Raw genomic sequence first — 17,429 nt, 5'->3', positions numbered from 1 at the left:
GTCCCCTCTCCTACCTCGGGACTTCATTTCTTCCCCCTCTCCCCCTTGTCTTCTACAATATGTTCCAGCCCCACGGGCTTCCCTTGGCTTCCTCATACATCCTAAAGTGGCTTTTGCTTCAGGGCTTTTGCACCTGTTACCTCTGTCTGGAATACTCTTCCTCCTTCAGAGTTCAATTTAAGTCAGTTCAGCTAGGCCTTCCTTGAGAATCTGATGCAGAGCAGCCTCAGCTCCCATCCCAACTCACTTTTCATCTCAGCTTCCCCATTGATTCTTTCTGGCTATTTATTTCAGTTTATAATTAGCAGGCACTTTTACATGCCCATTGTTGGTTCTGGCCACCAGATGGTGCTCCAGGGCGTCGGACCATGGCTATTTCTTTCACTGCGAGTTCTCTCTGGTGGCTGACTCAGAGGCAGTATTCAATAAAGGCAGGTTGAAATGGATGACTTTATTTATAGAAATGAGGGTTAACTTTGAGACAGTAATGGACTAGTTTGTAGGTCTAGTCCTCATGCACCAGGCAGGGCTTAGGAGGAGAGAATAGCCATAGCTGTGTGCCTGGTCCAGCCCCCACCAGCCTCACTTCCAGCAGATGATGATGTTGGGGTCATTTTCCAGCCGTTCATCCAGCTCTTGGTAGCTCATGCCTGGGTGGTGTGGTGGAGGTGAGGTCAGAAGCGTTGGCCTGGCCACCCTGCCTTGACCCCACCTCAGTGGTCCTGCCTGCCTCTACCTGTCTTGCAGCAGATCTCATCGTAACTGTGGCAGCCTGTGTAAAGCCTGGCAGGGTGGCTCCGCTCCTCCCGAGACACCCGCACGGGATACTTCTGTAGTCGCCGGATGAGGTTCTTCATAAGCCCGAACTGGATCAGCTTCCTGGGGTGAGGGTTGAGGAAGAAAGGGGTGATGCTCTGGCCAGGCCTCCTTCTAGCCAGGCCAGTCTCCCCTCCAGTTTTGTTTCAGTGACCAGACTGGACTTCAAACCCATCACCTCCAGGAAGCCTTCCTGGAGTAGCAGTGCCACATGATTCTGCTCATCAGGAATCTCCTGCTTTCTCTCTGACCCAGGGCTCGGGAGAGACACAGAGAGTGTACCTGCCCTCAGGCAAACCTTCCATGCCCCAGGGGATCCCCCTCTGACCGTTCATCAACGTGCTGCAGCTGTTGGGGGTGGCGGCCAATGAGATCTCTCACAGTAGTGCCAGGGCTCAGGCTGCAGTACAGCTGGAACACATCCCGGAGACTGGCCCTCTTGTGCCCTGTAGGCATCAGGGATCAGCTCTCCAGGTGGCCCTGCCCTCCCTGAGATGGCCTCCCCCAGAGCCTGCTAATACCTTGCTTGGTCACGTAGGATAGACACGCCTCCTGCAGGGACTTGTCATCTACTAGGTCCTGGACCTTGGGCGTCGGGCAGTACACATTGGAGTACTGGAGGGTAGCAGGAGGCACAGGGGCCTGAGTGAGGGGCTTGGAAGTCTGACACAGCCCCAATTGGGCTCAGCCACATGATCCATTCTCCATTTAATCAGACCCCAGACACACCTACCTGGAGGATGGACACCAGTGTCACAACGCCGTAGTACCTGGGGGAGATAGCTGTGCTCAGCTTCTGAGGGCCATGCCTTCCCAGCTCCCACACTCAGGGCCCCTGGGCTCTTCCTGACTGGCGACCCTGTCCTGAGTGTCACTGTTCCCCACTCACAGCAGGTTCTGGATGGCGATGCGCACTAGGTTGAGCTCCACGTCTGCCTCGGCTGAGATCTTCTGGACGTGGCGGAAACCATCAATGTAGGGCAGGATCTGGGCAGGGAAGAGCAGGGTAAGTAGGGGTGGGATGAGGCCAGGGCTGTGGCCAGCCGCAGGTCATGATAGCCAGGGAGGGCTAGCATACCTGTTGTGTGGTGAGGTCCCACTGTGAGTTGAAAAAATCCTCCTTGTCTTTGGTAAAGACAGGCACATCATACTCCTGGGCCACAGGAGGGTCAGGCCGCTGCTCAATGACCTTCAAGTGGATGGTGTTAGACTCATCTGCAGGGAACCCCACCCATATCCTCAGTGCCATCTATTCCAAGAGGCCATCAATTACCATCCAGTCCTCCCAGCCACCCTTGAGGCAGGCAGGTGACTCTGGGTAGGGCCATCTTCCCCTTTTATGGAGCAACAGACTGAGGTCCATACAGGGGAAGGAACACGCCCAAGGAGCAGAGCTAGAGAGCTCTACTGGCCTCCCCCTCTCCAGCCCCATTACGCACTGGGCCCTGGACATCATCAGCTCAGCTCATGGCTATTTCCTGGCCACCAATTTGTTCACGAGTCTTGTCCTTGACTGGGCTCACCTTCCCCTGACACTTTCCCATCCCTCCTTGACCCCTCTGCTGTCCTTACAGAGGCTGGGCCATACCGATGGGCAGAGTGCACCGGCCTGAGGCATTTAGCTCCTCCAGCAAGATGGTCATGATGGGCACCAACTTCTGTTTGCTCTCCTCCGTGGACACGAAGCTGCTCTCTAGCTGGATGGAGCATGGACAGCATGGTGGGCACACCCCAGGACCCTTGGCTGGCATCCTACTCTGGAAGGTTCCCGGGTCTGGAGGGCTTTGGAGACATGCGAACACCTTCCCTAACTCTGCCTGCCCATCCACCCAAGCCCATCCACCCAAGCCCATCGTGTTGCATACTTCCAGTGTGGTCAGGTAGCCAGCCAGCTTTTTGACGATGGGCTCAAGGGCACAAGTCTTGGCCTGGGCATCACACACGAAGCCTAGGTTGAAGAGCAGGGCATTGCGGCTGTACTTCTTGTGCTCGATGCACACGGGGCAGCCAATCAGTTTCTTCTCCATGGCTGTGCTGGACGAGGGGAACAGATGGGAACAGAGTCAGGCTCCTCTCACCCCCAAGTCTTTTCACTCCTCCTGGGAACCCTCCCAACCCCCCAGCTAGGGCCTCACACAGTGATGAGCTTATTCTGCAGCTCTGGCTTGGTGATGATGTACACCTGGACGGTGTCAAACAGCTCCCGGGAGATGAAGTCCTCGGGGACCTGTGGAAGGGAGTGCCAAGAATCCCCTTAGTGGACCTTATAACTAGGTGGAATACACAGGGTGAGCCCCAAGACCTAATCCCTCTTCTCCAGGGTTTCTCCTCTCTCCCATCTACCCAGGCCCACTCTTTTGTGTTTCCAAACACACATTATGTTCTCACCTACCTCCTGGCTTTTGCATACGCTGTACCCTCCACCTGGCACACTCCTGCCTCACCTAAATTCCGATGCATCCAGGGATACTAGTGGATCACCACTCACACCTCTCGTAGAACCTGGCACCTCCCCTGGGCCCCCACATCCCGATTTCCCACAATCACTGCCTATGTGAATGTTTGTTTGCCTTGCCACACCGGGAGCCTGGGACTGGGTCTGAATATACTCTTGGTTCACGATTTTCCGCGAATGAAGGGGTGGCGTGCCTGCGTGCAGCACGGGGCACTGGGTTCCACCGCTTCCAGGCATCTGGCTGAACTCCCCCGAGCGTCCCTCTACCTTGCCTCCCATGCCCCGCGAGCCCGGATGGCACCTGATAGGTGATCTTCGGTCCCAGCGTGGGGTGGAACTCGCTGAAGAATATGCATTCGATGCGGCAGCTACTGCCCATGGCGCTAGTGGGGCCGGGGTCCGTAGCTGGCGCCACTGTCCCTGGGAGCACCTGTCAGAAACAGCCCGGAGGTTTGGGCCGCCTGGTCAAGCACGCCTGCGCACTGAACACCCGTGAGGCCATCTGCTCAACAGCGCCTGTGCAGCGCGACTCAGCCGTGTGGCTGCGGGGGACTGTCCCAGGAAGTCCCGGATGGATAGGCGTCGCACCCGGAAGTTAAGAGGCTCCGCGACGGAGCGGCAGGGCGCGCGGCAGAGCCCCGAGTAACCCACTTTCTCGGGAGGGAACCACCTCGTCAGGTCGGCGCTGCGGGTGAGGCAGGCGAATCCCTAGCGTGTAGGGGAAGCAGGCCAGCGGCAAGTGGGGAGGCTGTGCGCAAAGGGACTCAGGCCATAATTTCGACGCAACTGGGAACTACAATTCCCGTAGTGCTTCACGCCCTTCCAGCAGGCGCTCCCGCCCGGCGACGGCGTGGTGCACGCTGGGATTTGTAGTCTATTACACGGCCTTGCCTATCTTACCTGGAAGGTGGGCCAGTGATCAGTGCCAATTCAGATGCGGGTACACGCTGACAGGCCACCAGTCCTCGACTATTCCTGGTGCCTGCCTTAGTACTGTCCCTGCCTACCTTAACTTTTTGGAAGAGAGTGGCATTCCTGCCCCGCAACCCTTGCTCCAGTGAAAGGAGTGGACAGCGGGCACCAGAGACCCTTGCTCACTCTGCTATGCTTTCAGGCTACAGCCGGCCTGGTTGACCATGGCCCTTTCTGTGGAGACCGAGTCGCACATATACCGAGCTCTGCGCACTGCATCTGGGGCTGCTGCCCACATTGTGGCACTGGGCTTCACCATCTTTGTGGCTGTACTTGCCAGGCCTGGCTCCAGTAAGTAGAATTCATAATTGACTTTTGGGAAGGAAAGTGTCACTTTTCCTGGGGAGCAGGGGCAATAGTAAGCCTTGGATCTGACTCCTGGGAAAGGCCTGGTTGGCTGAGGGACATTCTATGCTGGAGGAATAAGTGGGGTGGAATAGATGAGAGTTGGGGCTCTGCCAGCTTGGCCAGGTCCCATAGAGTACCTGGCTTCTCTTGTCTTGGTGCTCCACTTAGCTGCCTCTTGCAAAGTGCAGGGGGAAGGAGGGAGGACTGCCAGAGGAGTGGCAAAGCATGGCTTCTGATCCAGGGAGGGTCCAGGAAGAGATGATAGGTATGGGGTCAGTTTGTTGCAGCAAGAAGGGGCTTGCATTTTGGCAGCACCTCCTTGGGCGATGAGCTACTCATACTCCTCAGCCCGTGGGGATTGGCGTGGCTGGGTTCTTCTTGCTTCAGCTTCACGAGGCTTCCTCTTCTCATTCCAGGTCTCTTCTCCTGGCACCCTGTGCTTATGTCTCTGGCTGTAAGTAGTGGGCCTGTCCAGCTCTTAGGGATGGGAGGGAGCATAGCTATGGGTGGTGGTCTTAGCGCCCTCTAAATGTTAATGAACACTTAATATCTGTTTGGAGTAATGGGATGTGGGGTTAGATGCACTGTATGCTCCAACTCTTGCCTATAGTTTATATCCCACGCTTGAACTAGAGTATTCGAGATGCAGGGCAAATGGGTTTGTCTAAGCACAAAATGAGGCTTCGTCCACCTCCAGGCAGGAGGCTTAGAATATGCATTTGGGTATACCTGTGTCCCTTTTCACCTTAATTTATAGTGATGCACCTAATTTTCCTGAAACAGTGCACCCATGTGGCCAACTCTTGCCAAGAAATTGTATCCAGTCCTGTGTCAGAAAAACAAAGCTTGTGAATCATTTATAACTGCCACATCTCAAACCTTGTGTTTGCTGGGTAGCACAGCAGAGATGACATTTCAGAATAGCAGCTAGAAGCAGTGTGGAGAGGTACCTCCTGCTGGTTACTCAGAGCAGATGTTCTGTCCTAGATGGAATTCTCCACTCTTGTGCCACCAAATAGATACTCGTTAGTGGGGAGAGAATGAAGCGGAATCTGCCCACACTAGCTGGCAGCTTAGGTTATATCTAAAGCTTTCTTCCCTTCTGCTGGGCAGCACTCTCATTTAGTGTCCCATCCCTGTCTCCCCAGTTCTCTTTCCTGATGACCGAGGCACTGCTGGTGTTCTCTCCTGAGAGTTCGCTGCTGCGCTCCCTCTCGCGGAAGGGCCGAGCACGCTGCCACTGGGTTCTGCAGCTGCTAGCCCTGCTGTGTGCACTGCTGGGCCTGGGCCTTGTCATCCTTCACAAGGAACAGCTTGGCAAAGCCCACCTGGCCACGTGGCATGGGCGGACAGGGCTGCTAGCTGTGCTGTGGGCAGGGCTGCAGTGCTCAGGTGGGGTGGGGCTGCTCTACCCCAAATTGCTGCCTCGATGGCCCCTGGCCAAGCTCAAGCTGTACCATGCCACTTCTGGGTTGGTGGGCTACCTTCTGGGTAGTGCCAGCCTCTTGTTGGGCATGTGCTCACTCTGGTTCACTGCCACAGTCACTGGTGGGGTCTGGTACCTGGCTGTGCTATGCCCTGTCGTTACCAGCTTGGTCATTATGAACCAGGTGAGCAACGCCTACCTGTACCGCAAGAGGATCCAGCCATGAGCTTTTCCCAGAACTAGGGGAAGCCTGGATTTGCCCCTCAGTGTGGTAGCCGGGGCTGAGACCTCCTGGACTCTCTCAGTTGACTCGGTCACGGGACACCTCAGGCCCTGGTGCGGTCACGGGTAGCCGGAGTCCTTTGTGTGACACTATTACTTGCTCCTCATGCTGGAGTACCTCTCCTTTCCTTCTTTTTCTGCCATCCCAGAGGAGTTTATGGATCATGTGTCTGGATGAAGTTGGGTTTCAAGACTGCCCCCTGCCCACAGCAACTCAACTTGTGCTGGTATGTCCAGAAATGAGATAAGAGAAAAAAGTAAAATAAAATTTTAAAAGAGACTGAAGGGACTTTCCCGGTGGTCTGGTGGTTAAGACTCCGCACTTCCAATGCAGGGGGCGTGGGTTTGATCCCACGTGCCGTGAGGCGCGGCCAAATATATATATATATATTAAGACTGAAAAGACTGGATGGGAGGAACAGTCCAAAGCTGGGGATAGTTCTTGCTAATGCCATCAGCATGAAAAAATGGGCAGCTGGGCAAGATGGGGACCCGTCCCTGGCTGCTCACTGAGGGGCTAAAGCTCTCTTGGCACACTAGCCCCCCGGATCTGGCTAAGCACCCCATGCCACTCAGGGCCCTAGCAGGCCCGAGGGCTGTAGCTGTGAATGGTGCGGCTGTGTGTATTTCAGTCTCCCAGCTGCTCATATGTTGGAGTTTCTAGACTGTGGTGGTCAAATCTGGGCAATGACAGGATGGGAACTGGGGATGGGCTGCCTCCCTAGATGTCAGGCCCTGAGCACTCTGTCTTGGAGGTGAGTCATGGATAAGAACAACTCCTTATGATAGAGAGGCGCTTAATTATCAGGTCCTCCAGGCAGGGCCTCCTTCACCAGGTAGTGCAGGGAGGCAGAAAGTAAGTAAGAGCCTGAGGTGACAGCTCTGGGAAGACTGCTTGACAGTGGGCATGTGGTGGTGAGGCAAGGGGGAGTGTGACGGGGGGAAGGGGATGAGGGCAATGGGCTTTTTATCCAGCTGGAGTAGCTTTGGTGACCAAGCCCTTGAACCTAGAGTTAAGTCCCTGTCTAACTCTGCAGTTGAGCATGATGAGGGGGCTGCACAAGGTGGTCTAACAGAGCCCAGGAGCCATACCTCAAAGAACTGCTTTATTGATACTGCGAGGCTGGGCTTGGCTGCCCACTCAAGTGGTCCTGTAGAAAATACCTGGGAGCTGTGACTGTTCTGGCCCAGAAGCAGCTATGGCCACAGCAGAGGGAATCAGAAATCTTGACATGAATGTAGTCTCTTTGTGGGCGGGCAGGGATGTACAGCCCTGCACTGGCTCCTGCACTGGCTGGACCCCCAGAATGTTTTTGGCAAATCCTTGCCTTGGCTCAGGGCTCTCGGCAACCAGTATCAGGTGTGAGGGTTGGCTTAGGAGCCATGGCACCAGTGCCCCTGCAGCCACTTGCTTGAGGCTCCTTGCTGAGGTACAGTCTTACCTCAGATGGCCTGGGCTGGCTGTGCTTCAGAGGCCCCATGCCTGGCATAGTGGTTGTCTGGAGTTGGAACCAGGTAGCAAGAATCCTGGGTAGTGTTGGCGAGAAATAGCAGAAGTCTGTGGCAACCCCCAGCAGGCCTTCTTCCCTCTCCTCAGAGCAGTCAGTGCCCTGGAGTAGCTGAGAGTGTGTCAAGGGGGGCTTGGGAGAAGAGGTGCTACACTCAAGGTGGTCTAGAGTTACAGCTTTGGGGGAGCTGCCTCAAAGGTTATCAGGCTGGATTCTGGGACAGGCCCCTTCCCTGGGAGCGTGGGGGCCTTGTCTGACGGCAGGGGGCTATCCACCTTGGCCCCAGCCTCCTCTTCATCGTCTTCCATGCTGGGCCAGACGGACTGGTCCTCCACTCGCTTCAACCGCTCGTTGAGGGCCTTCAGAGCCAGTTGCCTGGGGCCAGGGGAAAGATGACAGGTCACTCAGGATCTGAACTTGGCTCATGCCCTGCACTCTCTCCCCCAGGAAACTGACATGCCGTACTGCTCACACTCCTCTCTCAGAACCCTATGGGTTCTCCTTCCCCATACAGGGCCCAGGGCTCCACAGGGATTGAATTAGGGCACACTCTGCCATCAGAATGAGGACCCAAAGGCTGTAGGGCCTTCCTTCCATAGCTGGGGCACCTCCAGGCTGAGAAGGCCAGCTGGGTGCTTGCCAGCCTGCCCACAGGCCAGCCCCAGGAATGGTTCTGAGGATGGTGCCTAAGGTTGGGCAAAGCTGGTGTCCCTGGGCAGACAGGTGGAAGGGCAAGTCCCTGGACATGTGAGTTTCTGCTAGGCACTGGCATCACATTCAAGGCATTACTTCTCCCCCCTCTCCTTGTTAGGAGTATTTTGAGCCTCCTGGCAAGGGTCTGTGGGGAAGTTTGGAACTCAAGCACCTGCCTTGGCTCTCAGCCTGGGAAGCAGGGCCAACCTGGGTCAGCTCACCCCTCCTAACTGACTCTAATATTCTCCTTCCGAGAAGAATCTCCAAACCCACCAGGACCTGTGTTAGAGCAGGAACACACAGCGTCCTAGCAGAAGGAGAGGAAGGAGAAACAATCCATGTGGGTAGGGCACAGGCCAGAGCCTACTGGTTTCACTGGGCAGACCCCTGGAGACCCCACTCTGCGGGGAGGTGGGAAAGTTCGCTAGAAGAAAGTATATACGTGCACTTGGGACCCTGCCCACCAGGAGTTGGGATGCCCATGCTGCCAGGTAACACTTCTACTAGTGGTCACTGTGGACCCCTGATGCCTCCAAGTCTGTGCCACCAGCATGGGGGACCTGTATAGCCTTCCATGTTCCAGCAGAAAACCAAAATCTCCACCATGCCAGGGAACATGACGAGAGGGACAACAACAACATAGGCACAGAAAGCCCCAGCACACTTCCACCCTGTCCTCCAGCCTGGCACCATGGCAACTTGGCACAGACAGGATGCTGCGACCCAGGCTCCCATTCTGGAGACTGCCTTGTCAATTCTGTTTAAAGCCTGCCAAGGTAGAGAGATGGTAGCATGCTAATCACTCCCTCACAAGGGTCAAAGGTAGGAACCCCTGCCTCCCACTATCACTAGCTCTTGGGTCAGGGAATGGCATGCAGCAAGATGTCAAACTGGTTGGTGGAGTAACCCCCACCCCCAAGCAAGGTAACAACCACAAGACTATGCCAAGAACCCACTTCCTGACACCCCCCACCCCAATCTGCCTCCACCTGTCCATTTTATTGGGGCTGCGTAGAGGTTTTTCGAATGTTCAGCCAACCCTAACAATCCCAGATCTCCACTGGGGGAGGGGCCACCACTGTGGCCTGGGATCACCTGAAAGCTCTGAGGACAGCTCAGTTTCTACCAGGCCCAGCCCTCCTGACCGCATCGCCTCCACTGGATAAGGTTAATAGAGACCTCGGTCTTTAGGATTCATCAGCCACAGAGACACAAACTGTAGAGCCCACAATTAAGCTCTGCAGCATGCCGTGTGTACTTTTCAACACCTGCCATCTTGGACCATAGTAATCTGTGGCCTTCCCCAGCTGGAAACTCCTTCAAGAAAGGGGTGTGGCCCACACTCCACAGCCCCAGTGGAGAGTAGGCACAGGGACAACTCCAGCTGAATTCATAAAGCTGCCTGCTAAGAACTCATTACACAGGTGAGCAAAAACAGAAGGCTTTGACAAATGCAGACAGTATGAACAGAGCCTGCTCTAAATTTCACTACTCAAGTAACTGCATCAAAAAAAACACTCAAAAATAATGTTGAGGGGGCTTCTGGTGGCACAGTGGTTACGAATCCGCCTGCCAATGCAGGGGACACGGGTTCGATCCCTGGCCAGGGAGGATCCCACATGCTGTGGAGCAACTAAGCCCGTGCGCCACAACTACTGAGCCTGTGCTCTAGAGCCCACGAGCCACAACTACTGAAGCCCATGCGCCTAGAGCCTGTGCTCTGTAACAAGAGAAGCCCGCGCACTGCAATGAAGAGTAGCCCCCGCTCGCCGCAGCTACAGAAAGCCCGCGCAAAGCAATGAAGACCCAACGCAGCCAAAAATAATAAATAAAATTAAAAAAAAAAAAAAAGAATAATGTTGGAAACAGAGCTGTGACCACTCTGGTAAGTCCACAGACCTGGGAGAGACAGAAAGAGATGGATTAAAAAAGATCTGTCCTGCCCTGGCCAAGGTGCATTCAGTGAATAATTCAGTTGGGATTCCTGATGGTGCAGATGGCTTGGTTTACAGATAATGAAAAGGTTGTCTCCACTTCCTGGTGTGGTCAGCAGGCTCCCTCGGTGGGTCATGTGGCTGTCCCCTGGGTTTGGTGACACATGCCTGCCAGAGTAGGCGGGGGTGGTGGGGGTGAGGGGGTGTGTCTAAGTCTAGTTATACCCCAGGCTTCCCTCTCAATAAATAAGGGGCAGAGAAGCACAACATCTGAATTAAGGCTCAGGAAGAGGGTGTAGTCCAGCGTTTGGAAACTAGGGTGGCCCAGACCATCTCTTAAGGATCCCATGTTTCCTTCTCTGTCCCTCTCTCACAGGGGAAGAAGGACCAGCAGGTTGTTTCTGGTTCCCACAGGACCAGTGTCTAGGATTTGGAGATTCTGAGACAAGGCCAGGGTTACGTGTACCTGGCTCTCCATTTGCCCCTCACACAGCTCAAAAGGAAGCAGGGCATTTCTTGAAACTTAAGCGGCCTGAGTGGTGAGAAAGGCCACTTTTACTCCCTAATTTTGGAAAGCACCTCCTGCAGCCCAGACACTTAAATGCTGAGCTCCAGGCCACAAGCTGGCTTTTCTCTTTCTGAATCCGCCCCAACATCTGACTGTAGGCTGCCAGCCTACATACAGCAAGCACCTCAACAGATGGAATGTGACTTGATTAATAATACTATCCTAGCTCGACAAGGTTTTGTAAGATTCCACAGTACCTTCTCCGCTCTGCGTCTTGAGGGTCTGTGCCTGGGAGGCTGATGGTGATGGAGGATGGGGCACCCACATCATAGCGCTTCACTGTCTTCTGGCATATCTTTACCTTCACCAGGAGGCCATGCACCAAGTTCGCCAACAGCCCCACCACAGGCTGCAGGATCTCAGGGAAGAAGGTGGCAAAGGCAAAGTGGTCGGCCATGTCGCCTCGGCCTCGGCTATGGCGCTGGTAGAAGCGAAGATACACCCAACTGGAGATCAGTCCAAAGCCATAGGAGGCCAGCGCTGGGCTCTGGAGCAGTGTGGCCAGCCGCAGCAGCAGCAGCAGCCCCAAGAGCAGCATGGGCACCACACTGACACGCACCTGAGGCACTCGCAGGACCACACAGTCCCCCATGGTTTGCTTGAGTGCCACCAGGACACCACCTAGGAAGCCCAGGGCGCCGTGGATGCGGACAGTGAAAAGGTACACCAAGTTGAAGGAAGCCATGTAGGTGAGGAGGTAGGCGAAGGCCCCCAGTAGCCCCACAGACACGTTCACCACTGAGAAGAAGATGAGCAGCTCCAAGGCCCCCCAGAGGGGCTCCAGCAAACGTCCAGCCACCACCACTGTGGCCAGGCTGATGGCCACATCCCACACATGCTGTTCCATCAGCCCATGGGTGGCCAGGGTCCAGATCCAGAAGTTGGGTGGAAAGAGGTACCCTGGGGTGACCGCCAGGCAGCCCGTGTCCACGGCGAAGGACAGCAGGTAGAGGAATAGTACCGCAGCGCACAGAGCCTTCACCACCACGCTGGCGCTGGACAGGATGGCCCCCAAGTGTTGGCGGGCGCCCGGTAGGGCGCGCTGCATCTTCCTGGCGGGCGTCGGCCTTAGGAAAGGGTTTAGTGGGCTAGGGGCCTCCCCGGGGCCTCGTCCCAGTCCGGCCCCGACGGGAGGCCCGGGTCCGACCTAGTCACTGGCCTATGGCCCCGGTGAAAGGTCCACTTCCGGTCGGGTCGACTCCGGTCCCAAAGGGCAGAGCCGGGCCTGGTCGCGGGGCCGGGGCCTAGGCCCCTCGCCGGGGATCTGAGGGAAGACCCTGGGCAGCTTAGGCACGCCTAACTGCCTGCTCTGTGTGGCCACCGCGCCGACCGGAATGGCGGTGATCTCAGGGCTCAATCTTCTCCATCCACTCTGGGGCCCTACGGTCGACGCGGGACTGGAGGCTGGTTCTGGGTCGGAGTCAAGTCTGGTCAGCTCCGCCTCGGCCTCGGCTTCGACCGTACCTCCTCCCTTCTCAGGCGCCGACAAACAGCGGCGCTGCGCCTGCGCGCTCGGAGAGGCTGCAGGACGCCCTCTGAACGTCGGCCTTACGGTTCCGCGGCATGCTGGGACATGGAGTCCTCGGCCGGAGCCGGGACCAGCGGATCTCAGGGTTCTGGGTAGAACAACAAGTCCCAGGAGGCTGTGCGCCGGAAGAGGAGAGTGTGCTTGGGAGTTGTAGTTCTCAGGACCGTTTCCGTCGGTTCTCCAGAGGTGGGGGAGGGTGAACGGGCATCGCTAACCTCTGGAGAGCAGCGGGTACCAGCGGCAGCACAGCTGCAGGCCACGCGCGTGCTGAATGTCCCGGAAGGATTGGCTCAGTGTGTGCCTGTTTATCTGAGTGGGTGTGTCCTAGTGGGCAGGTGTGCAGGTAGGAATGTTGGATGGTCCAGGGGGCGCGAACTCCTGGAACTTCCGCGGTCTGGTGTGTGCCTGACCCAGGTTGGAATTCTTGCTCTGCGTTTTGGCGGCTGTGTGACAATGGCCAAATTCCCGAACTTTGTTGAAACCCAGTTTCATGGACAGTAAAATGGGGATGATGACAGGACCTACCGTGAGGATCCAAGGGGACTGGCGTGTACAATGCCAGTCCACCCTGGGTGCTCAGTGAGTGTGTTGCCCAGGCTGCCCTTGTTACAAATGAGGTGGAGCCCATACCGGAACTCGGATCTCCAGCCCCCAAAGGGGTGAGACTGGACTTCTCTTAGTGACTCTCTTCCTCACCACAGTCGATCGCTGATCCTGATGAAGAGAGGTCTCTCCACAAACTTGGGTCAGGCTGGCCTTGGGTCTCCACCTCACTGCAAGGGTGGCTTCAGGTAGGTTGTGTCCTGTGCAAAACTGATTTTTGTTTTTTGTATATTGAGTTTTTTTTAATATGCATATAATTAAAATAAATATATGACAAAGTACATTTATAAAGTGCAGAATCCCTTCCTTTCCGCCACTGATCTCAGTACAACTGCCGACGTGTGCGCAGCCTTCCAGATCACAAAAGGTGTTGCTTTCCTTTACCTTTGGGCTCTGGGTTCCTGCTGCATGCCACCCCAGGGTAGGGTTGCCAGATATAGCAAATCAAAATACAGGGCGCTCAATTAGCATTTCAGTTAAACAATGAATAATTTTTTCAGTATAAGCATGTCTTCAATTTTTAGCATAGTTATGTCCCATGCAATGTTGGGAACATACTGAAGAATATTCATTGATTATCTGAAATTCCAAATTTGATTGGATGTTCTGTATTTTACATGGCAGGTCTACCCCAGGACCTCTGGGGCTGTTGCGGAGCATGGGAGCTGCCTCAGGGGTTGCTAGTTAGGCTTTGCTCTGTGGCCAACCCTTGCAGAGGGTGAGGAAAGGTGTCTTCACTAAGACCTGGAATGCCCTCTTTTATTTATTTAGCATCCAAGGTCCCCAAGCCACAGGCCACCTCATTTCCAAAACCTTTGCTGGTTTCTTGCATCTGGGAGAAAGGATTTCTCCTAAGTCTCAATTTGCTGATCTGCGGTATGGAGATAAACTAATATCCAACTCTAATGTGTGGTAAGTACTCAGCACAGGGTGAGTGCATAGTGTGGAGTGTGTACTGTAAGAGAGCAAGTGTCAGTAGTACTGGGAAATCTCTGCACTGGTGGTTATAAGTCTTTCCCGTTGAAAAGAAACTCGAAGGTCACACAGAATAGGATTGACTATTAAGAGAGTTGGGATTAAAATGAACAAGGGTGTAGGGCTTGCCAGAGGGAGGCCCGAGATTTGCTGAAATGGACTCAGAGCTGTGTTCCAGCGTGAGCAGCAGTGGCCACTGACAGCACCAGGCCTCCTCTGGGCTGGGAAGGAGCAGCCATCATGCTTGTGGGTGGGCCAGACCTTGGCCTCCTCTGGACAGCAGCACTGGCCCTCAAGCACAAAGTCATGGACTTGGGCCAGGTAGTCACTCTTTGCTCCACCTGGAGGACCTGCGTATGCCCTGGTAGTCTGATCCTATTGGCTAGAAGCCTGCATCTCACCTCCATCTTCTTTCCTCCACAGTCTTGGCCTTGAGCCTCTGGGAGACTTTTTTTTTTTAAAGACAGTTTTTCCTGGAGGCTTTTGATAAGATTATACAAGACAAAGGATGTCAAGGATCTAGCACTTAGGAGGCCTGGGAAGCGTCATGCCCTCCACCCACCAGAGACCTGGATTGCTATGGCCTTCACTCCCAATTAAGTGGTAAGTGGGGCTCTGAGGTCATGGCCACCTGTCTTCAAGCCACCCAGTCCTCACTCCAGGGCAGAGACAGTGTATGGGAACCATTTGAAGTGAAAATATGAACATTATTTAATAACTGATCTTTTGTAATAAACCATTTGAAAATATTTTACAAGGAATCACACACACAATATTTTACAAAGTTTCTTGACTTTTTTGTCGCTGTTGTTTTTCTGACTTGTCTGTACAAAATAGAACAACCAAAAAAAAAGGGCAGATAAAAGGAAATGGCCCCCCAGTCCCCCACAGATCCCCCGAGCCCGAGGTTAGGGGACAGCCAGGTCGGGTGGGTGATGAGAAGGATCAGACCCAGCTGGGGGTTTGACAACTACCTGATGGGGATTGCTTTGTCTGCTTTTCTGTTTTTTAAACTTAAAATATATATTAATTTATCTGTATATGTTTCTTTCTTTATTTTTATATTCTCCATTGAGCACCTGACTACACTACAGTTACACACACGCCCCTGCAAGACATGGCTGGCATCTAGGCTGGGTGTACAGCATGGGTGCCCACCCTGGCACCAGCAGTGGGCATGGGCCATACACACACACTGAGAAAGCGACAAGCAACGTGACATTAATTAACGGAGCCATTAATTAATGTATCACCCTCCCCCCTCCTCCCAGTCCATCTGAGCCCTATGGCCATATCCCCCTGCCCTCAGTCCCCCAATGGCCCCCAGGCTGGGATGCCTTTGCAAGAAATGACCAGAATGAATGGTGTGAAGAGATGTTCCCAGGCCCAGCCTGTGTATGTGCACAGAGTGTGTATATGTATGTGCAAGTGTGTGTTCAGCAGGGAGGAGCAGTTTGGCCAGGGAGTGTGTGAGTGGGAAAGAGACAGGCCTGAGTGTATAAGGGGCAGATTGGGGGTGGGATGACCCAGCTAGGAGTAATCAAGTCACCCCCGCTAAGGCAAAGGGTGATGCCTGGTGAGAGTTCCTCTGCTGAGGGGTGCAGGCAGTGGCATGTGGTCCCACTGGGGGCCTGACACTAGTGAGAAATGGTTACAATGAGCACCTGGCAGGGTCAGGGGCAATAAGGGGACACTGGCGGCTAGGTCAGGACAGAGGGGTCTTCACCCTTTGCCCCAGCATTTGGCACTGTTTGACATTCAGCTTTAGAGATGGGGGACCAGCTGGGTTACAGGTCACGTAAGAGGCGGACGGTGAGCAGGAGATGGAGTGTGCACATGCCAACCTCCCACCAACCCCTCACCCCGTATAAGGCTTTGTGAGCCCCCACCCTCACCCCACTCCAGGGTGTGTGTGTCTGTGCACGTCTGTGTTTGTGTGTGTGCCCTCCTGGGTATGTCGGAGTCCAGTTTCTGCCCTCAGGGCTCCAGGTGTGTATGGGGTTGAGTTTTAGCCGGTGTCACTGTCACTGTCCTGCCACCTGCTGGGCTTGGGGAGGGACAGGTGGCTGTAGGCCTGAGAGAGGCAGGAGCTCATTGGGGGCTGCCCCAGGACCTCTCTCCTGCCAGGACTTAAGCTGGGATGCACAGGCCTCAAACTGCCCATCTCAATTTCCTCCATTATTCCCAGATTTAGTCCTGGGTGTAGCAGAAGGGCCAGGTTAGAGGAGTCCAACTGGGGCAAGACCTCGGTCTTCCACACAAAGGGAGCCTCGGGGCAGGGCGGGCTGTGGAGGCCTGGTTTGGCACCAGTACTGTGGCCTCCCTGGCCCAGCCCTCCGGGGTGGGTGAGTCCAGTGGGAATGAGGGGTCTGGGGACACTCTGACAGTTCAGCAGCCAGACGTGGCTTGGGGGCCAAAGACCTGCGGCGCCTTCCTTCGGGACCCCCCCTCCCCCCAAGACGCAGATTCTCGGGGCCAGACGCACTCAGGTCCTTCAGTGAGGGAGGGGGGCGAGGCTCTAAGGTGGGAAGTGTGGGGCGAGGGAGCAGGGGAGCGGTGGGGAGGCCTGGTGGGGGGAGGGGCACTCAGAGGCGGCGAGAAGGGTGGGCGTGGACTTGAGGCTGCGGCCGGGGAGGCAGGCTCAGGAGGAGTAGCAGCTGCAGGGACACCAAGACGCCCAACGACGGTGGGAAAGAGGCCCCGCGGCCGCAGTCTGAGGTATCTTCCTGTGGAAAGAGACAAGGAGCAGCCGGTCTGCCCGGGCTGGGCGGGCAGCGGGTGCGCAGGGCCGCACTAGCCCTGGGGCAGGGGAGCTGCAGGTCAAGGCCGCCGCCCCCCTCCTCACCGTGGCGTTGTAGTCGAAGCAGATGTGTGGGCCTCTCCGGTATCGCGGTCTCTGCACCAGTTCACACTGCTCCGGGCCGTCCGCTGGGCATGGGTGGGGAGTCAAGGGGGCGGCGGCACGGAGGGAACGCGCTGGGCGGGAGGGGCCGGGGAGCAGCGCGGGAAGGATACAGTGTGTCTCCTTCTGCAGCAGCCGGCCAGCCTCACACTGGCTGCACAGCGGCTTCTCTGCCACCACGAAGAGAAGGTTGGTGTGGGTGAGTCTCTGTGCGTGGAAGAGCCTGGAGGCAGCACAGAAAGGCGGGGCGCTGAGGTTCGCCCCACCCCGCCGCCCCTCCCCTCCCCTCCCCTCCCCTCCCCTCCCCTCCCCTCCCCTCCCCTCCCCTCCCCTCCCCTCCCCTCCCCTCCCCTCCCCTCCCCTCCCCTCCCCTCCCCTCCCCTCCCTTCCCCGCTGCAGCCCCGGCCGGCCCGGCCCCG

General features: G+C 55.8%; 4 protein-coding genes across 9 annotated transcripts in view; 1 reads left to right on the top strand and 3 right to left on the bottom strand.

The window, feature by feature from the left end:
- Positions 1-431: 431 nt before the first annotated feature.
- On the bottom strand, positions 432-3,862 carry NPRL2 (NPR2 like, GATOR1 complex subunit). Of its 2 annotated transcripts, XM_060161762.1 has the most exons (11): positions 3,573-3,836; positions 2,952-3,043; positions 2,682-2,850; positions 2,405-2,513; positions 1,895-2,031; positions 1,706-1,803; positions 1,550-1,586; positions 1,338-1,431; positions 1,145-1,262; positions 737-879; positions 432-650 (listed from the first exon to the last, which is right to left on the bottom strand). In XM_060161762.1, exons 1-11 carry the CDS (start codon positions 3,648-3,650, stop codon positions 583-585), a joined length of 1,143 nt encoding a protein of 380 aa, XP_060017745.1. In that variant the 5' UTR covers positions 3,651-3,836; the 3' UTR covers positions 432-582. The 2 variants fall into 2 exon arrangements, with proteins under 2 accessions (XP_060017745.1, XP_060017746.1); XM_060161763.1 differs by lacking the exon at positions 2,405-2,513 and having other exon boundaries at positions 1,895-2,065; positions 3,573-3,862.
- LOC132526982 (transmembrane reductase CYB561D2) lies at positions 3,712-6,574 on the top strand. 2 transcript variants are annotated; one of them, XM_060161765.1, is made up of 4 exons: positions 3,712-3,949; positions 4,386-4,534; positions 5,008-5,045; positions 5,740-6,574. In XM_060161765.1, the coding sequence occupies exons 2-4, from the start codon at positions 4,408-4,410 to the stop codon at positions 6,241-6,243; spliced, it is 669 nt and encodes a 222-aa protein (XP_060017748.1). In that variant the 5' UTR covers positions 3,712-3,949; positions 4,386-4,407; the 3' UTR covers positions 6,244-6,574. The 2 variants fall into 2 exon arrangements, with proteins under 2 accessions (XP_060017748.1, XP_060017747.1); XM_060161764.1 differs by having other exon boundaries at positions 3,713-3,962.
- An 818-nt stretch (positions 6,575-7,392) lies between these two features.
- TMEM115 (transmembrane protein 115) lies at positions 7,393-12,506 on the bottom strand. Its single transcript, XM_060164024.1, has 2 exons — positions 11,200-12,506; positions 7,393-8,182 (listed from the first exon to the last, which is right to left on the bottom strand). The coding sequence occupies exons 1-2, from the start codon at positions 12,048-12,050 to the stop codon at positions 7,978-7,980; spliced, it is 1,056 nt and encodes a 351-aa protein (XP_060020007.1). The 5' UTR covers positions 12,051-12,506; the 3' UTR covers positions 7,393-7,977.
- A 2,925-nt stretch (positions 12,507-15,431) lies between these two features.
- The window catches only part of CACNA2D2 (calcium voltage-gated channel auxiliary subunit alpha2delta 2), a 138,390-nt gene continuing 136,392 nt past the window's right edge, over positions 15,432-17,429 (bottom strand). For 3 of the 4 annotated variants that reach the window (XM_060161761.1, XM_060161758.1, XM_060161759.1), the window contains 3 exons: positions 17,124-17,233; positions 16,954-17,036; positions 15,432-16,834 (listed from right to left, as the gene is read on the bottom strand). In XM_060161761.1, the coding sequence (XP_060017744.1) occupies positions 16,694-16,834; positions 16,954-17,036; positions 17,124-17,233 (334 nt within the window). In that variant the 3' untranslated portion in view covers positions 15,432-16,693. Of the gene's footprint in view, positions 16,835-16,953; positions 17,044-17,123; positions 17,234-17,429 lie in introns of all 4 variants that reach the window. The other variant, XM_060161760.1, reaches the window with a different exon arrangement.

This window comes from Lagenorhynchus albirostris, chromosome 10 (genome assembly GCF_949774975.1).
Source record: "Lagenorhynchus albirostris chromosome 10, mLagAlb1.1, whole genome shotgun sequence".
NCBI classification, from domain to species: domain Eukaryota; kingdom Metazoa; phylum Chordata; class Mammalia; order Artiodactyla; family Delphinidae; genus Lagenorhynchus; species Lagenorhynchus albirostris.
This window is presented reverse-complemented; position numbering and strand designations above follow the sequence as displayed.